Source organism: Tamandua tetradactyla, chromosome X (assembly GCF_023851605.1).
Source record: "Tamandua tetradactyla isolate mTamTet1 chromosome X, mTamTet1.pri, whole genome shotgun sequence".
NCBI lineage: Eukaryota > Metazoa > Chordata > Mammalia > Pilosa > Myrmecophagidae > Tamandua > Tamandua tetradactyla.
Window position 1 is genome coordinate 4,198,490 of NC_135353.1, and position 21,687 is coordinate 4,220,176.

Here is a 21,687-nt window from a genome sequence, read left to right on the forward strand (position 1 = left end):
TATGGTCCACGGGGCCATGGGGAGCAATATGGATTATACCCTGAGATGGGAACCCCCTGAAAAGTTAGGAGCAAGAGATGAATAGAATCAGCTTGAAGTTTCGAAAGGATCATGTCGTAACAGCATGATGGTTCTGGTTTTAAAAAAAGAAAGAATCATTGGGGTATTTATAGGTGAAATGGTATGAGATCTGAGATTTACTTTAAAAATACTCTGGGGTGGGGTGATAGGGTTGTGAGAATATGGGCCAAATAAGATTGGCAAAATATTTGATAAATTTTTGAGCTGGGTGATGAGTACATGAGGTTTCATTACAATATTTTCTTTATTTTGATATGTATATGAAATTTCCATAATAAAAGTATTAAAATGTAAGAAGGGGCTTTTAAAAAGAATCACTAGCAGCCTGAGGAGAATAGATGATAAGGAGATGTGAAGGTTAATTTCACGTGTTTATTTGTCTAGGTCATGGTGTCCGCTTGTTTAGTCAAGCACTGGCCCACTTGTGCATGGAATTTGCATCTATAATCAGTTGATTGCATCTACAATCAACAAATGAGATTGCTCTCATCAATGGGAGGAATCTCTTAATCCTATCAGCTGGAGATCTTAAAATCCAGAACTGAGGGTTCCAGAGATTAGGAGAAGAATTTCTGTCTCAACTTCAGCACTGACTCTTGCTGGAATTTCCAGCCAGCCTGCTTCCCCTGGAGAATTTGGACTAAGGACTTCAATACCACCTTTATTGGAGTTTCCAGACTGTAGCTTGCCCCACAGAGTGTGGACTTGTCTATGGTTGTATGGTCCAACTTCTTATAATAAATCTCATACTGTCCTGTTGGTTCTTTCTCTGGAGAAACCCTGACTAATACAAGAGATAAGAATACTGACAGGGAAATCAGTGAGGGGATTTTTACAGCTACACATGCAAAGACAATGGTGGCCTGGATTATGGTAGTAAAAATGGAGCTGGTGAAAAGTGGTTTAATTTGGGACATCTATGAATATAGATGCAAAGACCATGAATATTGTATTAGTAATTTACTTGGTATTAGTAAAACCAAGAGATGTGTTTAAAAAAACTTTATCAAGTTGAATTCTTCCCAGAGATGTAAAGATGGCCTAATATTAGGAAATTAATGTAATTAATTCATTAATGTACTCATGTAATTAATCACATTAACAGGCAGAGGACAATTTCATGCAATTATGTTAATGGGGGGCCAAAACACCAGTTGCAAAATTTCAAACAACACGCACACACCTCTTAGAAAACTAAGGCTAGAAAGTGTAGCCATATTCACAGCTGTCATTTGTTAGGCCCTTGTAGGAAATTTTGTGGAAATTCCCATATTATAAAATCTGCCTCCCCAAATAAGGAATCAAAATTCAAATTCCCAGCCTTTCTTTTTGCAGCTAGAATCAGGCTAGTAATTTACCAATCACACACACACCTACATGCACACACATGTGGCACACACACACACCACAAAACTTCAATTTGAAACAACGTAGGGAAACAGGATCTGTGTGGAGTTTCTACTTTTGTTGGTGCAGGTCATCTCAAAGTCATCTCGTCTTTACTGGCCCAGACTGACCACTGAACATGTAAAATGACCATCTCAAAGCTGCTTCCTCCATGTTTCTTGAAGATGATTGTATAATGATATAGCTTTCACAATGTGACTGCGTGACTGTGAAAACCTTGTGTCTGAGGCTCCTTTTATCTATGGTATGGACAGATGAGTAAAAAATATGGATTAAAAATAAATAAATAATAGGGGGAACAAATGTTAAAATAAATTGAGTAGATTGAAATGCTGGTGGGAGGGGAGGGGGAGGGGGAGGGGTATGTACAAATTTTTTTCTTTTTATTTCTTTTTCTGGATTGATGTAAACGTTCTGAGAGGTGATCAGGGTGATTAATATACAACTATGTGATGATATTGTGAGTTACTGATTATATACCAAGAATGGAATGATCATATGGTAAGAATGTTCATGTTTGTATGTTATGTTTTAAAAAATAAAGCTGCTTCCTCAAAGATCATCTAGAAAATGCAAATAAAATCATTTAGATACCATTTCATTTCCAACAGAGTGGCAAAAAATAAAGTGTGACAATACAAAATATTGGCAAGGATGCAGAAAAATGGGGCTCTCAAATTGCTAATGAGATTATACATTGGTACAACCAATTAGGAGACTAATTTGGCCATATCAGAAATAAGTTAAAAATGTGCAAACCTTCAGATTAGCACTTTTTTTATGGGTACATACCCTATAGAAGCTTAACATGTTCAACAAAGCTGTTCAAGAATGTTCATTGCATCTTTTTTTTTGGCATGGGCAGGCACTGGGAATCAAATCCAGGTCTTTGGCATGGCAGGCAAGAACTCTGCCACTGCATCACCATTGCCTGCCCTATATCTTTGTTTTTAATATCGAAAACTGGAAACAGTTTCAGAGCACACTAGAGGAGAATGGATGAATGCAACCATAGATGTTCATGCAATGGAATAATCTATAGTAGTTAAAATAAATAAATTAGAGTTAAATAAATTTTAAAAATAGCTTTCAACACAAGGTTGAAAAAATAAGTTGTAAAATGATACACAAGCTGCGACGCATTTTACATAAAGTTTGAAAACATGAAAATCACTATTTGCTATTTAGGAATGTATGCAATATATATGTCCATAGGCGTAAATCTAAAGTATGTATGAAAATGGCACAGCAAGCAAATTCAAGGTTGTGATTATGTCTGAGGAGGGAGGGAGAGGGGGGAGTGGGATTGGGGTAGGGTACACAAGGGATTTCACCTGTATTTTTAAAGACTATGCTTTAAAATATGAAAAGATAAATAGTAAAAATTTTGAGATTTAAAAAGTTCTGTGACTGGTATCTATTTTTATGTTATAGTCTATATGATCAAAACTATATGTCTATATTACCTATAGTAATTACTTGCTCTATAAATATCCTATGACCTTTGACCAATCCATGTTGACCAAAGGTCATTCTAGAAATACAATCAATTCCTTGCTTGCAAATTGAGTCATTGTATACACTCCAGCGATGGCTGCCTCCTGATTGATAAGTGAATTCTGTTGTTTGGTGAGGCATTTAAATAAAATCTTCTAGGTAATAATAAGCCTAAACCTGCCCCCTGAAAAAGGCATTTTATACATTTCCCATACTGAACAGAGATGACACTCAGCTTTTGGGGAAGCATTCCTGTCTTCAACTCTCTGACACGGTTCAGCATGTCAAAGCAGACTGCCAGAAAGAGCCTGCAAGGCTGATTAAAGTTTAGCAGGGTCTGGGGCCAAGGTACCTGAGAACTGTATTATAACACAATGAAGGCATTACCATTTTACAGGTGTGTAGATCACTCCTCCTGATTTTGGCTATCTCCTTCTCCCTCTGGCCTTTGCCTTCTCTCCATCTCTCTATTTTACAGAGAATTATAATCCTCATGCCTATTTTAGGTGTTTCAGCTCTTGATTTTGGCTTACTGCCATTTTTTGTGTACCTGCCTATGTTATATAAAAGTAGGACAGGAGATTCCTGATCATGAACTCCTAAGAAAGAAGCCATAGGCATGGACCCTTTTCTATACTGCATCTGAGAATAAGGTATCTTTTGGCATAAGGAGAAACTGACAGTCTAAGAGGCTTTTAAAATAGACAAAGTCTCCCCTCCATTCTGTGTCTGAAACTGCCAGTAACTGAGGGCTCAAAATGGGCATAGCCACTTTGTCAGTGCTAGGGAGGGAGGTACAGTAATTTCAAATCCTCAACCACCAGTAAAGAGGACTCTACTTTTTTTTAAATTAACACCATTTTGTTTCTGTAGAGTCTTTGGATGCACAAATACATTTATATGATGTTCATAAGCAATTATCAGACCAGAGTGTAGGTTACTTGAGTCCGTTATCAAGAACTATGATTATAATGTCTTTTATGGGTTCTTATTCCCCAAGCCTCCATTTTATTTTTCTCATTAAGCAAGTTGGTTGGTTATTTTATTATGTTGTCAACTTGCACCATTAATTGTCTGTCGGTTGTATACCCTAGGAAGTTTCTCCATTGACAAGGGCCAGCTGGCACTCATAACCTATAGGTGTCTAAGCGGTTAAAATTACCCTGAGGAGAGGGTCTTGAGGTTGACAATACCTCAAATTGGCATTTTAAGTTGCTGAGTTGTTCTCTTACTGACTTTCCCAATGTTCCTCTTCCTTTCTCTTCCTTATTTTCTCATTGTTTTTAATCAGTGTGTTCCGACAATTATTGAACACATAACAGGAACTAGGTCTATGCATCTCTTGCATGCTTGAGGACCTGAAGAGAAGATAGGGCAATTCCTTGTGCCTGAGGATCTTAAGAAATAGGATGGAAGCTGAGTCAAAATATATTTTGCACCAGGAGAGCATGCAAAGTTTTCTCAGCTGTTTTCTATCTACCACCCTGTGTAATCACTGACCATATGCATAGCATGCCATTCCTTGGCCAAGTACCCCACTCTCTACATTCTAACTGAAAAAATGTTGGGAAGCCAGGTAAAATCTCTTTTTGCAAAGAGCCTTACTCACTGGTAAGGAATGGATAGACCTGATTTTAGAGAGAAGTGGCAATGAAATTATGTTTTCACTAAATCCTTTGCAGCCCTCCTGGCACTGCTGCTTCTACCATCTTTCCACACATTAGATTGAAAATGGGCTAACCTTTCCTAATAGTAGGAAATCATAGAAAGTCAGATGGCCTCAGTTCACTCAAATTGGGACAGTATCCCATGTCTTGTTTCTGTACTAAGTAGCATATGAAGAGATTTTTAAAACACCAGAAATATATTTGTCAGCTACACTGATCATACTTATTCTGCCTTGTGACAGGATGGAAATTCAGCTAAAAATAACCTGTGATTAATATGACCAAAATCTGTCTTCCCCTTCTGGAAAGAGCCATTCTGTTACCTCAGCTTAATCATGAGGAAGAAAAATAAACAAGCAAGTGAAACCTGAAACATGAAATACATAGAAAGTCTGAGTTGTTTGAAATGTCTCTAGAGCCTCTGCACACCCATGCATGCCTGCTTGTGTGTGGAAGGAGCAGGGAGAGGAACTGGGGTGCTTGGGTGAGGACTCTGTGTGTGCTTCTGTGGTTCCCCTGGGTTTAGTTGTCTGCCTGCATAGGTGCCTACAGAGTGCCTGGAATAGTACATAAGCTCCTTGTACTCTGAGTGTATTTTTTGAGTGCATGTAGAGTTGTCTGAATGTATTTGTGGATGCTGGTGCATGAGTAAATGAGAGTGAGTGCGTGTGTATGGAGGGGATACTTAAAGAGTAGTCTCAGTTACTTTCTTATAAAAATCCTGAACCATTATTAATTTCCAGCAATACAATGAGCAAACTGCATATCCCTGGTGAATTTGTTTATCCCCAGTGACCTGTGAGCTCTCTGAAGTAGGGGCCCTGAGAGCCCTTTAATGCAGAGCTGGTTCCGATAGAGTACTTCTTAAATGACCAACTGGCAATAGTCCAGGATCTTAAGCTGTGGATAGGTTAAGAGGGAACAATTTAGACATACAAACTTTCTTGCTTCCCCTAAGAGAAAACTGTCTCCTCCATCCCTCCTATATCTAACATGTCCCCATGCTGAGTTCTTGCTATGCATCAAGTATTCTGCTGAGTGTCAGGGAAGCCACGAAAACCTGGTACTTGCCCTCAAGCCATTCGCAGGGAGTCTCGTATCCTTCTTTATTCCACACTTGAAAGCTGAAGTTCAGACTCAACCTCCCCCCAGCCTGGCCTCATGATCATGTACATACTGGTGATTCCCTCTCCTGAGAACTAACCTGCTTCTCCAACTGTCTCCTGAACCTTGCTACTGACTAAAGAGCCATGTAAACTCAACATACCTAAATCAACTCTCAGCAGGCTTTCCCCCAATGCAGCCCATCCCACAGAGACAACCAGATCAATCATTCTAAAAGAACGTGTATATTTTCACTGTCCTACTCAAATCCACTCAATGGCTTGGTACTACCTACAGCACAAACTCAATCACTTCCATACACAACTGTATCTACTTAAAAGGTACAAAGAAACTTTGTCCCCTGCTAGGTAGTAGTCCCACTGAAAATGGAGACACCAGAGAAATCTAAGAAAGAAGCACGGACATTTCCTATTCTTGGAACACATTTTTCCTACTTTGAAGTTTCTTATTTTCAACACAAAGTCACTCATTCAACAAAAATTTATTGAGCACCTAACAACTGCCAGACATACAGAGAAAATAATAGCTTGTTTGTTTCCCTAAATCATAAGCATTCAATCAAATATCTAACACTTAACTGGGTCTGGAATAGGTAATCCATTAGGGGGCTTCTGCCTCTAGCATCCCTTTGGCAGCCAGGGAGAATGAGGAAAGGTGGGAAATCCTTGCAGATTGCTCACGAGTCAATCTCTTGCTAGCTCTGCTGTGTCCTGCCCTATCCTCTCACCTTGCCCACATTTATAGAGGGACCAGTTCCAGAAATGGCAAACTCTTCCTCCCAACACTTCTCTTCTTCTTGGTCAGTCCATGTCACCAGTGACTGAAACACTGCCTACGTGAATATGGAGCCCTGTTGCAAACAACAGACTTCTCAGATGATGCCACCATCACCCTCACCCAGAGTTCTGCCCGTAGTGCTCTCCTCACATGGTATATCTTGGTTAATATGTATGTGGTATTGGCAAAGTGTACAGAGAGCAGTCAGGGAAGGCTTAATTGAGGATAGGGAGTCAAGTTGAATTTCTAAAGACGTGTTGTGGAAGGAAGGAAAGGGTACTCTTGATGGGGACAGACACTTTATATGTGAATAGGTGGGAAGAGCAGGGAAAAGATGGATTTAGCTAAATGTAGGGAGGTAAGCATAGGCAATTCATATGAGGCAAGGCTTTTCCTTAAAGCATAGATGCAAGGCCCTGCCATAGGAAAACCCAAATTTATTTTCTTTTCCCTATTCCACCATCTTTCACTTTTACTTTTGCAGGCACTATACTTACCATGTCAGTGTCTGACACGGGGCCAAAACTGGTAACATATATGTCAGTCTTGACTTCTGTCACTGCATCTGTACCAAAGAAAATGGAAAAACAGAATGTCATGAATAAGTGCAAGACTCTGAATGGCAGAAAATTTGCTACTTCTTAGAAATGATACTTGGCACAGTCACAGGAAAACCCCTCCAAAAGTTCTTACCTTTACTATTTCTTCAAGGAGAACATGTTAGGTATAGGTACAGAGTCCATCCCTTTATGTATTATTGAGAACTACAATATAATCCTAAAACACCAAAGCTAAAGGAAGACTCTTAAAAATCCCAGATATGCCCATATATGGGCTCCACACTGCACTTGCCCTTACCTATGATAGGTCACAAATGCTTCAGTATCTGACACTCTTCCATGTCTGGACACACAGGACAATTGCACTCCCCTGTCCCCTTAAAGTAGGCTGGGGCCATGTGGCTAGTTCTGGTTGTGAGAGGAACTGTCACTCAGGTACTGCACACTGAAGAATTTTGGTATGGATGGATGAATTTCATCACTTATTTACCAAGTTTCAAAATGATATCTAGAGAAGTGAAGTTATCTCATTACTGAGTTTCTCTTTCTCCTGCTTCTCCCAGTTTACCCCATTGCAACCCAGACTAGCCCACTTACTCCAGCACACCTCAAACTGAGCACAAGCCAGGGAAGCCTACTCCAGCCTAGCAAATTGCAGGCCATTCCAGCTTAGCACGTCACATCATTATATTGAATTCAAACAAGTCCCACCCAAGCCCAGCATAACTGACCTCAGTAGAACACACCAGTAGCACAACTAACACCAATAAAGCCCAAAATTTGATGTGTGCATATGGGGCCAGTGAATGCAGTCCATGGCACTATTTATTTTTTCTCACAGAGAGATTGGAAACACATCTACTCCATTTGTAGCATATTCACTGGTCACCCAGACTTGGGTTCTAGTCCAGATATATCTTTAACTTTGTTGACTTCCAACTTCCAAGAACCATTTCTTAAGCTTAATATATTGTACCCACACTGAGGCACTGATGTGCTCAATATACTCAAGGCCATTGAATTCATCACAAACATTCCATTTTCAGAAGAGAACATGAGCATCATTTAATAATAATCAACACTATAATCAATCCATCAAAAGACACAATTTACTTCCCAGCTTAATCAGCAAATAATATGCCTCTGAAAATAGAGCTGTGTTTTACATAGCTGGGCTCTCATCTAGAGCACAGACTTCCCTAAGAGCCATTTCCGTGGAGGAAGGAGAAGAGACAGCACTTAAGAACAGAGAACATTCTTTCTAAAGACCTGACCCTTCAGATACAAGGGTCATTGGCTGAAGAAGGAAATGCCAATATACCTACTGTGTGGTATAATGATTTCCAATGGCCCTATCTCCAAGTACATAAAATAAAGAAAATCAATTACTGAAAGAGACTTCAATTACATTTAAATCCAATATTCAAGGCAGGACGTACAGTAAACAGAACAGTTTTCTAAACCAATATAATTGTAATTGTAAGACAGCCATGCAGATATCCAACTGAGGATGCAGCCTATAGAAAAAAGTGAAAGCAAGACTGTGGGGAAGAGCTACAAAACTGACGGGCATGGGTAGGATGGATTAGGATGGTCCATGGCAATCCCAACCGTGAAGCGACAAAGGAAGGTCTCCTATCAACATGCCCTCTTCCTTCTGTTTCCCAGGCTAGCCTAAGTCCTGGTCCCACTGGTGGTACCATCAAGTGGCAGAAGGTTGTTTCCATTCTAAGGGGAGTGGGAAGCCACATGGGTAGAAAAGGAAATGGCTATAATAAAGAGCCTTGAGCTGGGATTGAAAGGCTTGGGTTCTGAATCCATTCCCCTGGCTTGCTAAAAGCCTTATACAAGACCATTCTCCTTTTGGCTGCTCTTTTGCTCCCCATACAATGAGAGGCAAGTCACACTCTGAATCTTCTCTCTGTTAAATAGAAACTTGGACTAAAGGACCAAGCAAGAAGTGTCTCATCAAAGGCAATGGTAGCAAAGAGGTGAGTTTCTCTACTGCCTGCAGAAGGCAGGCCCAGAAGGATTTACAAAAATCTGATGCCACTCTTCTCCATAAACCTTCACCTTTCACTTAAAGGTACCTGTTGATTGCTAAGAAGGAAACTGTGGGGAGACTCTGCCTTCCCAATGATTTAGGGCTCAGCAAACCTTCACAACTGCCTCTGGGTTTGCAGCAGGGAAAGGGCTGCAGTTTTATCTAGTAGTTGGTCTGGTAAGTTGGACATCAATCCCTTCTTCTTTTCTTTTTATCCCATTTGGCTACTAAGAGACATGGGGAAGTGATATGAAATGAATGGGAAGGAAAAAAAAGAAGTTAAGAATAAAGCAAGAAGAGAAACATAATTAGAGAAGGATGAAAGAGAGGAAAGAGAAGATGAATGCAAAGATGTAAGTCAATGAATACAGGCAAAAAGGGAGCAATAAGGGGAAAGAAAATTAACCAGATAGAGAGTAAGAAAGTAAGAAACAGCAAAACCAAGAGATAGCAAGAGCAAGAGGGAGTAAGAGAATGAAATCAAGAGACAGCAAGAGAGAAAAATGTTGAGATAAATGAGAGGCAGTGTTCTTTTAACCAGAGGAGGCAGAAATCTCTCAGGCAGTGGGCTGTGGAGACAAAGATTTTTACTTCTATCCTGACAGCATGAGCTAGGAAAAACCCTGAATTTATGGCACTATACTTAGGCCTCTGACAATCTATCCCAAAGCAAAGCAAGCACAAGGATATTTGACATCCCTCTAGTGTTCCACGCAGGGACCACCAAGCCCCAGAGGCTAATCCTACCACATGGTTAGAAAACCCAGCTGTCTTGGAGCAGGATATCTGACAGTACATATAGAAGTTCCTTGCAGAAGACTAACTGGGTTTGAATTTGGGCTCCACTACAAACTCTCAGTGTGTCTCTTGTCACTTAACTCCTCTAGGCCTGTTTCTCCATCTGGAGAATTGGGATAACAATAGCACGTACCTCAGAACTGCTCTGAGGATTTAAGGACATGATCTGTAAACTAATGCTTAGAATAGATCCAGTGTTCAAAAGATGTTATCTGTTACTTCTTCATATTATTCTAGCGACTAGACAACATGAGAAACCCATAAGACTAGGAGGACAAACTTCACATGGAAGTCTAAGGTCCTGGGTTCCAGACATAAAAGAGACTATCCACCTGCCACGCCAGACCCTCTGTGTGAAGGACAATTAGAAGTTTGCTATTTCATTTAACTTAATGAAAAGGCCATGGAATTAGACTAAAACTGGTTATGGCTATACTCTACAGAGTCTAGCCTCTTTTCACAGCCTTCTCAATTGATATAAATGTGAGACTGAATTAATGGGAGATAACATATATTTTTGTTTGCTTAAATGCTTACAGAGGCTCCTTGGCTCTTTCTCCATTTGCTTTGGGGATTCAATTTCCTTCCAAAGTTATCTTCCAAAACAACAGGTGAATAAAGTGATCTTTTCCTTTTGCAACTTTATTGCAATATCAGAAGTACTTGAAGGGTCCCAGAGCGCGTCCCACATATGTACATTATGTGCACAAATACACAAGCATGCACCATCGTAACCTTCAGTGGGGCTTCCATTTGGTGGTCTCATTGACCAGGCCCTATTTCATTTCTGCTTAACATTGATCTGAAAGAGTAAAGCTAAGCCAATCAGCAAATGATCACTTTGTTTATGTTCAGTACATTTCTTGAAACAAACTACCTTTTCTAGTTTAATTTCAAATACTTCCTCAAAGTACTTTGAGTTTTCTTCATTGAGGAGAAACTAGTATCTGTAGGTTCCCCAACTTTAGACACCAAATGCCAGCAAACACATGGACCTGTCCATACGGTGGACTTAGCACTACCATTTGGCCCCACACAAAAAAAGTCTACTTCCTGTTTCTTTTGAGATTTAAAGCCCTTCAGAAATAAAAAGAAAGCAACAATTGTGTCCCTAGGTCTTCTCTTCTCATTCTTTTCCAAACTAAATATCCCGAATTCTTTGGACTGTCTCCCCTATTTTGGCATGGTTGAGCACATTCACTGAACCCCAATCACTTTCCTCTTGCTCAACTCTGATTTTTCAGATGAATGATATAAACAAAAGCTAACTACACCTCTTTAACTCATTATGGACCATGATGGACACTTCAACCCCTCCCAATGGCAGTCTTCCAAAGAAGAGTGAGACTTGGGCGATTTAGGGTTTGGCCACAAGAACAAAGCCATAACTTTCCTGTTTTCTTGCTCCAGGTCACTGGGAAATTTGGAGAATAGGTGCTCATCATTGCTCACTCTTCATTTTGAGGGGCTGAGCTGCTGGAAAGGAGGTCCCATGTGACCAGCTGTTTGGCTATCCTAGCTACATGGGTTTAGGGGTTACAATGACTTAAGGACAGGTCCTCAATAATCTTAGAGTTGGAGTGTTCTGTTCTCACATTAATGGCTTTCCCTTTTGTCTCTGACAATCTTTGGGGACTGAGATACTGTAAGTACTCACTGACCTTGCCCCCAGTAGCATGAATCACAGATAAGCTCTCCAGAGGCACCACAGAAAGGTAGTTTATGGAAGCAGAAATTAAAAGAGACTGTATCAGTGGTCCTGAGCTCTAATCTAAGCTCTGCAACTGATACACATCCCAAATTTCAGGCTTTTAGTAAATTTTTATATTTGATAGGCTAGAGGTGTCTGTTTATGCTATTCCCTCTACTGTTTAGTACCTGGAATTGACAGCAATGCTCTAAGAATCAGCTGTCTTCCTGTTGAGGCCTTTAAGTGGGGAAATGCACACAAACATATGCTTATATCATAACACTAGCAAGAAATACCACAAGATTTGAGACCATAATCATCACCAACTTAAAGAACCATGGTTAGTCCTCATTAACTTCACTATTGCTAGAATCCTGACCAAGACCTTCACAAAGGTAGTATGGAACAAAGTTCATAACCAGTTTCCCAAAACCCTTAGGTATTTCAGCCTTATTATAAGGCCCATAAAATAATCTTTATGTCACAAGACACATATTGCTAGTGTATAGTAGACACCAGTTTTAGATTACTCCACTTCATTCATTTAGATCACTCCCATGAACACATTGATTCTGTACTATCACCCTCAGCATTTTGCTTCCTCCTCATTATTTCATTCTTCAATCTGTCATTTAACACTTACATTACATAAAAACCAACACATACATCGAGTGTCAATTCCAATGGTTCCATTTGCCTTTCACTCATTCTTGATTTTTCCCTCCTACAACTTTTCCATTTCTCTTTCTCCTACAGGTATTATTTCTTACGTAATAAATACTTCCCCAGAATGTAGTGGAAAAACCACTGACCCTGATTTCAGGGAAAAACCACTGATCCTGATTTCTAGCAGAGTTACTGAAAAGCTCCCTGACTTTGAATAAGAGATTTTAACTTCCTCAGCCTCAGTTTCCTTAACCAAATATGAAGGATTTCAGTTTGAATATCACCAAGGTCCTTTTCATATCAAATGTTCCATGAATCCTTGATTTCCAAGCTAGAGTATATCAGAAGCTTAAAATTAGAACTGATTAGAAATACCCAAGAACAGAAAGAAGAACTAAGCACTAATGTAGTAAAGAAGTACACAGAATAAATGATGGTATCTAGAATATCATGATGATCATACAATAAATGATGTCCATGGGAAGAAAATAATGCAAAAAGTATTTACACTTTTCTAAAGAAGGGCTAATTTGCTTAATCCTCCCTGGGACATTAATACAAGTATATAGAAGCACTTTCATGCCTTCCTCAAACATCTTTGCTCTCAGAGCATCCTACTGATACCTCTTCCTTGTGAAGCTGATGTTCATTTGGGACAAGAGACAATATTTGGGCTTGTAGCTCCAAAGAAGAAAGGCAGATGTGTAGAATTAGCCACCCATATAGAAAGAAATGTCAGTAATAGATGTGGAAGAAATAAAATCATCAGACAACATCCTGTTAATGGTTCATGGCCCTTCACTATAAATACAGTCTACTCCAAAGAGCTGGTAGGATCTCCTTGGGGCAGCATTATAACAAAGCTAGAGAGGAAAGTAGAAGCAGTACCCAAATAATGACCAAGAAATCATTTAAAGGTTCACTATACAGTTTCATTTCCACTCTAGAGTTACTTCTTTGAGCCAGCAAAGCTGAAGGCAAGGGGTAAACAATAGAGCCTTTGTTACATACTGAGTCTTAGCTTATACATAAAATTAATGAGTGCAAATACCACTGGTATAGGAATCTGAAGACCTGGATTAACACTGGTCCTACCTCAAGTTAACTATAACTTAGTATCTTTATCTATTAAAAAAAAAAAGGAGTTAATGTTGTTATGAATCCAATATTCAAAATATTATGGTTCCCAAGGTCATAATAGATCAACAAAGGCTGCAACATGCAGATGCACTATCATCCTTAAGAAGTGTTTGGGACTACCAGATAACTTCACACAGGTAATTTTGCATTTCAACATAAACCCTCTGCTCCAAATGAAAAACAACGATAGATAAAATATATAATGAAAAATATGTAGGTTTTTCAAATAAAAGATCAAAATATCATGGCAGAAATAAGAAAAAGGGGTAAGCAATGTTGAAGTCAGAGATCTCTGTCTGAAAATAGAGAGTGGAATAGAAGAGACTAAAAGTCAACATAACCAGCTACTGAAAACCTCTCTCCCAAGATTCAACAAAAAAAGGACAATTCTGAATTGTTCAGAACTCTGAAGGAAAATATAGATAAGAGAAGGACCCTACAAATTCTGAATTGAAGAAAGAAAAATATCAGGTAGGAAACTTCCATCCTGAACTGGCCAGTCCTCTCTCATCCCCCTCACTTGGTCTCACACAGTGCAGGAAGGGCACAGAAACAGCGGCCTGGATCTCTCCCACTGGGAACATAGACTATAAAATCTGTCATGGTGAGAAAGACCCCCACATTTGGAGACTGGGGGAACAGGGGAGGACATTTCAAGGCCCAGGTCAGTAAGCCAAAAAAAAAAAAAAAAGTCTGAAAAAACATGGACAAGAATGTGTTTCCAGCCCTGGATCTGAAAGTCCCTCCCTTACCCTGAAGGAAACAGCAGCAGGTGGCCTGGTCCTTGCCTGAGCAGTGGCAGTGGGGGTGGGGTCGCTGAATACTGGGACAGCTAGGCAAGTCCTCTACCCCAAGTGATATGGGAGACACAGGCCCATATTAAGCCAGAATTTGGCCAGCAAAGTGAAAGCAAAGAAACCCTGTACTTTCAGCCCCACCCAGCGAGAAACCCAGTCAGTTTCAGCTCCACTCAGCTCCAGGAGAAAACTGCTTCTGAGGACAGCTAAATCACAGAACAGTGCCATCTGTGGGACAGAACAGAAAATGCAACGGAATTGAAGGGCTTTTCAGAGCCTCTCCAGACCCTACCTCAGGACCCCAGGAGCTGGTCTACACTCCTGCATGGGAACCTGACCTTGTTTTAACTGAGAAATACAGATGACTCAACTGCTAAAGCAGTGCCCTAAAACAAATCCAGGTCTTGCTGGCTTGTGAGAAATAGAATATCACTGGAACCACCAGAATGGATTTACCTACACAACGAGTAGGTGTGTGTTGCCCAGTGCCTATGCCCATCCCAGGGACAGGTTGTCATGGGTGCATGGTTTTGGGGTTAGAGCAAATCTGACAACTAGCATGTGAGAGACAAACCAGATAGAGAACAAAACCAACCAACAAGAAAACCCTAGGAAAAAGAGAGAAAATGACCTCCAGAATAAACTAATCAAGAAAATCAGATGGCTAGGAACCAGCAAAATATCATGAGTCATACTAGAAAGCATGACGATATGGCCCAGTCAAACATACAAACTAAAACCTCAACTGAGATACAGGAGTTGGAACAACTAATTGTGGATAGTCAAACAAATCTTCTAAATCAAGCCAAGGAGTTTAAGAAAAATATAGCAAAAAAGATGAAGGATATATAGAAGACATAGGGTGTCCACAAGAGGAATTTGAAAGCTTAAAAAAATGCCAGAATTTATGGGAATGAAAGGCACACTGGAAGGAAAAAAAACACAATGGAGATATACAACAGCAGATTTGAAAAGGCAGAAGAAAGAATTAGTGAACTAGAAGACAGGATATCTGAAATCCTACACACAAAAGAAGAGACAGGGAAATGAACAGAAAAAATATGAGCAGGATCTCAGGGAAATGCATGACAACATGAAGAACACAAATAAACATGTTATGGGTATCCCAGAAGGGAAAGGGACAGAAAGAATAATACAGAAATAATAAATGAATATTTTCCATCTCTTATGAAAAACATGAAATTACAGATCTGAGAAGAACAGCATACTGCAAACATAATAGATCCAAATAGATCTGCTCCAAGACAATTAGTAAGCAGATTGTCAAATGTCAAAGACAAAGAGAGAATTCTGAAAGCTGCAAGAGAAAAGCAATCCATGTGCTATAAGTGAAGTTTGACAAGACTAAGTGTGGTCTCTCAGCAGAAACGATGGAGTGGAGAAGGTAATGATATGATATATTTAAGATACTGAAAGGGAAAAACTCCCAACCAATAATTCTATGTTGAGTAAAACTTCCCTTCAAAAATGAGGGAGAGTTTAAAATATTTACACATAGATACTGAGAGAGTTTGTGAACAAGAGATCTACTCTACAAGAAATATAAGGGGGAATTACAGGCATATGGAAAAAGACAGGAAAGAGAGGTCTAGAAAAGAGTGTAAAAATTAAGAATAGCAGTAAAGGTAGCTAAAAAGGTAAAAACAGAAAAATAAGCTATGGTATATAAAATCCAAAAGAAAAATGTGTTTGAAGAAAGTACTGCCTTCCAGTAATATCATTAAATGTCAATGGATTAAACTACACAATCAAAAGGCATAGATTGGCAGAATGGATAATAAAAAACAGGGTCCATCTATATTCTATCTACAATAGACTCACATAAGTTTGAAAGACAAAAACAGGTCAAAAGTGAAAGGATGGAAAAAGATACTTCATGCAAACAAGAACCAGAAGAGAGTGTAGGTAGCTATTCTAATATCACATAAATTAGACTTCAAATGTAAAATAAAAATAAAAGAGACAAAGAAAGGCATGTATTAATAAAAGGGACAATCCTTCAAGAAGTCATAATAGTCACAAATATCTATGTACTGAGCCAGAGAGCCCCAAATTACGTGAGATAAACACTGACACACTGAAGGGAGATTTAGATATTTCTACAATAATAGTTAGAGACTTCAATACCCCACTCTCACCAATGGATAGAACAACTAGACAGAGGATCAATAAGGAAACAGAGATTTTGAATAATATTTTAAATGAATAAGACTTAACAGACATTTACAGAATATTATAACTAATTGTATATAAATTTTTCTCTAGTGCTCATGGATCACTCTCCAGAATAGACCATATATGGGTCAAAATGCAGGTCTTAATAAAGTTTAAAGGATTGAAATTCTACAAAGCACTTTCTCATATCATAATGGAATGAAGTTGGAAATCAATAACAGGCATAAGGCTGGACAATTCACAAAAGCAGAGAGGGTAAACAACATGCTTTTAAACAACCAGTGGGTCAAGGAAGAAATTACAAAAGAATTTGAGAACTATCTTGAGACAAATGAAAATGAAAACACAACATATCAAAACTTATGGGGTGCAGCAAAGGCAGTATAGAAAGGGAAGTTTATTGCCCTAAATGCCTGTAATAATAAGGAAGTGGCAGTAAAAAATCAAGGACTTAAACTGCTCACCTGGAAGAACTAGAGAAAGAACAGCAAGCTAACTCCAAAGCAAACATAAAGAACGGACAAAGATTAGAGTAGAAATAAATGAAATTGAGAACATGAAAAGAGTAGAAGGAATCAACAAAACCAGAAGTTGGTTCTTCAATAAAATCAATAAAATTGATAGAACTATTAAATTTCCCCAACTGTAGAATTCCTGATATTCTCTGAAGCATTATGGGCTCTTAATTTAATAAGATAAGCCCTCAGCCTTGAGGCTTGCTCTTATGAAACTTTATTTCTGCAATGGTGAAGCTAGGCCTGTTTGTAATTATGCCTAAGAGTCGCCCCAGAAAGCCTCTTTTGTTGCTTGATGTGGCCGCTTTCTTTAAGCCAACTCTACAAATAAACTCACTACGCTCCCCCTACATGGGATACAATTCCCTGGAGTGTAAATCTCCCTGGAAATATGGGACATGATTGCCAGGAATGAGCCTGGCCCTGTCATCATGGGCTTGAGAATGCCTTCTTGACCAGAAGGGGAAAAAGACATGGAATGAAATGAAGTTTCAGTGGCTAAGAGATTTCAAATAGAGTTGAGATGTCATTCTGGAGGTTATTCTTATGCAAGCTTTAGCCAGATATTGCAAACTACCACAGTATACCAAGTTCCAACCAACAGTATTCCTGAAAACCTTAGGGAGTGCAGAGGGATCTATCTAAGTATGTATGAATTTTTTCTTAGTAAGTTTATTTTTTTCAGAAACCTAAGGCCTTCAGATTAATCCTAGGCTAGATAAGTCTTGGAATACAGAGGTACTAGTCTCTCCAAGAGCATCAAGCAGTTTCATTCTTCCACTCCATAAGGTCAACATCCCTTTCCGGCATGAAGAAGTTAAAGTGTTCATTGTTCAGATATCCATGCAGATTGAGAGAATAATGAAATATGAGGCAGGAGGTTTATCTGAAAAATTAGAATTTAAGAAATAACTGTGAATACTGACTCACTATATAGATACTTCTTTTTAGTGTCTGGTATTTTAGAATAGCCAGAAGGAAAGACTGGAAGTTGTTGAACTGTAATCCAGCAGCCCTGGTCTTTGATAATGGCTGTATAACTAAATAGCAAGAAAGTCAGTTGCCTGTGCTTATATAGATCTAATTCTGGATGTTTTGTTCTGTTCCACTGATCCATATATCTATCTCTGACAATACTACATTGTCTCAATTAACTGTGCTGGTTTGAAACTGTTGTGCACTCCAGAGAAACCATGTTCCTTAAATCCAATCTTGTGGGCACAGAATTATTGTGGGTGTGAACTTTTGTTTAGATTATTTCCATGGAGACTGACCTTGCCAATTTGAGGTAGGTTAGTTTACTGGAGTCCTTAGAAGAGGAGGGAGAGAGAGAGAGAGAGAAGTCAGAGCCAACACAGAAAGCAGACACATAGACACAGACATTCGAAGATATAAAAGGAAGATGCCCCAAGGGATGCCAGAAGGACCCACAGGACTTGAGAGAATCATTTGAAACCAGAAGCCAGCAGACATTTCTGTGTTGTTTCCCATGTGACAGAGAAACCCAGAACACCATGGGCCCTTCTTCATAATCAAGGTATCTTTCTCTGGAAAGTTTAGTTTGGACATTTCCATGGACTTAAAACTGCAAACTTGTAACTTAACAAGTGCCCTTTATAAAAGCCAATCCACTTCTGGCATATTGTTTCCAGCAGCTTTAGCAAACTAAAACAAATTTTGGTACCAGAGAAGTGGGGTTCTGCAATTTGCAGATAGCAAAAGTGCGGAAACAGCTATAAATGGATAAGGGGAAGGTTCTGGAAGAATTGTGAGGAGCTTTATAGAAAAGGCCTGAATTGCTTTGAATAGTGTTGGTAGAAATGTGAACTCAAGCGATAACTTTGATGACTCTTTAGACAGAAATAATGACAGTCCCATTGCAAACTGGAAGAAAGGTGACTCTTGCTTCAAAGTGGCAGAGAGTTTGGCAAAAATTGAGTCCTGGTGTTAGATGGAAGGCAGAATTTGAGAGTGATGAGCTTGGATATCTAGCTGAGGAAATTTCCAAACTAAATATGGAAATGGCAGCCTGGCTTCTCCTTGCAACTTATAGTAAAATGTGACAGGGAAAAGAAGTTGAGAACTGAACTCTTTGGTACAATAAACCAGAATTTGATGGTCTGGAAAATTCTGGGCTTCCAGAAAATGAGACACCAGATGCTAACACCCCATGTAAGGATTTAACCAAACATAGAACCATTCAACCATGTCAGAACAAGCCAGTATTGGAGATGAAGTTATCCAGAAAGCACTTATGAAAAGTTCTATTGTCTGGTTGTTGCAATCCCTGTATACTGCATGGAAAACTGACAACAGTTTTGCAGGGCCTGTATAAACAAAACCACTGCCAGTATGGACCAAAAGGGACAGAAAAGGGACAAGTTGAAAGAAAAATGACTTCAGAGGCAGGACAGTTAAAGCTAATGTCTTGATCCCAGAAATCTAAGGTCAGGAGAGCTCATACACCCATGAATGTAGAGAGGGTGAGTTTGTCCTAGAGGCAGAGGGCAGGCAGAAAATTATAGCTGCCTCAGTACTTGGAGAGGGTGAAGCACATTCCCTGGGGGGTAGGTAGAGCCTGTCCACCATTCTACTGTTCTGAGATGGTTGAGCATGTGCCCTGGAGTTGGCAAATAACCCAGGTGCCACCCAGATGTTTGAGGATAGTGGAGACAAGAACAAGTTGGTCTCTCCTATGCTCCCCAATGGTTCAACTTTCAGTCAGTGTTTGGAAAGAACAGGGCCATTGCATAAGCCCTTGGAAAGGGTTGGACTGCTGCTATTTCAAGCCCTGAAGATAAAACATTATTCTATAAGTGATTCTCAGCCTTTGAAATTTGATGGAGTATGCCATGTAGGTTTTATGGAACTGCTTTGGTCCAGTGACCCAATCTCCACCCAATTGTGGGTGGGACATTAATTAGATTATTTCCATAGAGATATGGCTCCCACCCATTCAAGTAAGATTTAAACTGTTTCAAGTCTTAGACTAACCCCTGAGCAGTACATGAGTGAGGCAATATAGTATAGAAAAGTTTTGAGAACTGAATGAGATGGGTATGGTACCTACAGAAAGCAAAGCAGTACTTGTGGACTGAACATAACTGAGTTCATTGTCTATTAAAACAAGCAAGAAAAAACGCACCAACATTTTTCCAGAGCATTATAACCGGGCCCACACTCTACATAACATAATATTCAAAGTGTCCAGGAAACAATCCAGCTTTACTTGACTAGGAAAGAAACATGAAAATGTTCTCAATTTCCAAGGAAAAAAGAAAATCAATCAAAAATGCACAGCATAATAACCCATATATTGGAAGTACAAAAACTAGCTATTATAACTGTGCTTGATGAAGCAAATGAAAGCACACTTAAAATGTTTGGAAAGATGGAAGTTCTCAATAGAGAAAATAGAAAATAACCAAATGGAAATTGTGGGAATGAAAAAAGCAACTATAAAGATAAAAACTAATTGGATGGTTTAATATGAGCATGGAGATCACCAAAAAAAAAAATCCAGTGAACTTGAAGAGAGAATGATAGAAATGATCAAATGTGAAGAACAGAAAGCAAAATGACTGAAAAAATCAGTGGAGCTTCAGGACCTTGCTGGACAATATAATAAGGTCTAACACACCCGGTATTGGAGTTCCAGAAAGAGAGGAGAAAGCTATTAATGCAGAAAAATACTATTTAAACATATAATACTCAAATTTTAACAGTGAATAAAAAAGTTTTTACAAAGCCCCCTTGGGGGAATGGAGAGAACAGGGGAAAACTCAACTTCTGCAAGTGGAGAATTCAATAAAGAGATTCAATCAGTCCTCAAAAATCTTTCCACAAAGAAAGGGCCAGGGCCAGATGGCTTCATGGACAATTTTATCAAACATTCCAAAAACAACTTACAACAATCCTGCTCAAAACCTTCCAAAAACCGAGGAAAAATGAATACTGCCTAACTCATTTTATGATGCTAACATCACTCTAACACCAAAACTGGGTAAACATGCCACAAGAAAGGAATACTAAAGAACAATTTCCCTAATGAATATAGATATAAAAACTCTCAACAAAATACTAGCAAATTGAATCCAATGACATTAAAAGAATTATACACCACGACCAAATGGGGTTTATACCAGAAATGCAAGGATGGTTCAACACACAAGAAAATCAATTAATGTAACATGGCACATTAACAAATCAAAATAAATTAATGCTGAAAGAGTATTTGACAAAATTCAACATCCTTTTATGATAAAAACACTTCAAAATGTAGAAATCAAAGGAAACTTCCTTAATATGATAAAGGGCATATATGAAAAAGCCATAGCCAGTATCATACCCAATGGTGAGAGACTGAAAGCCTTCTGCCTAAAATTGGAAGCAAGACAAGGATGCCCTCTGTCACCACTATTATTCAATATTGTACTATAAATTTTAGCTGGAGCAATCAGGAAGGAAAAAGAAATCACATGCATCCAAATCAGAAAGGGAGAAGTAAAACTTTCATAATTTGCAGATGGCATGATCCTATACTGGGAAAATCCTGAAGAATCTATGCCAAAGCTTCTTGAGTTAATAAACAAAGTGGTGGGATAAAAGGTTAATGTGAAAACATCAGTAATGTTTCTATACACAAGCAATGACCTAACTGAGGAGACAATTAAGGAAAAAATTTCATTCTAGACAGCAACTAAAATAATCAAGTATCTAAGAATAAG

At 39.0% G+C, this 21,687-nt stretch overlaps 1 protein-coding gene across 1 annotated transcript in view; it reads right to left on the reverse strand.

The window, feature by feature from the left end:
- The window catches only part of GABRA3 (gamma-aminobutyric acid type A receptor subunit alpha3), a 249,801-nt gene that overhangs the window by 103,243 nt on the left and 124,871 nt on the right, over positions 1 to 21,687 (reverse strand). The window contains exon 4 of the mRNA XM_077146483.1: positions 7,052 to 7,119. Coding sequence (XP_077002598.1) covers positions 7,052 to 7,119 — 68 coding nt within the window. The remainder of the gene's footprint in view (positions 1 to 7,051; positions 7,120 to 21,687) is intronic.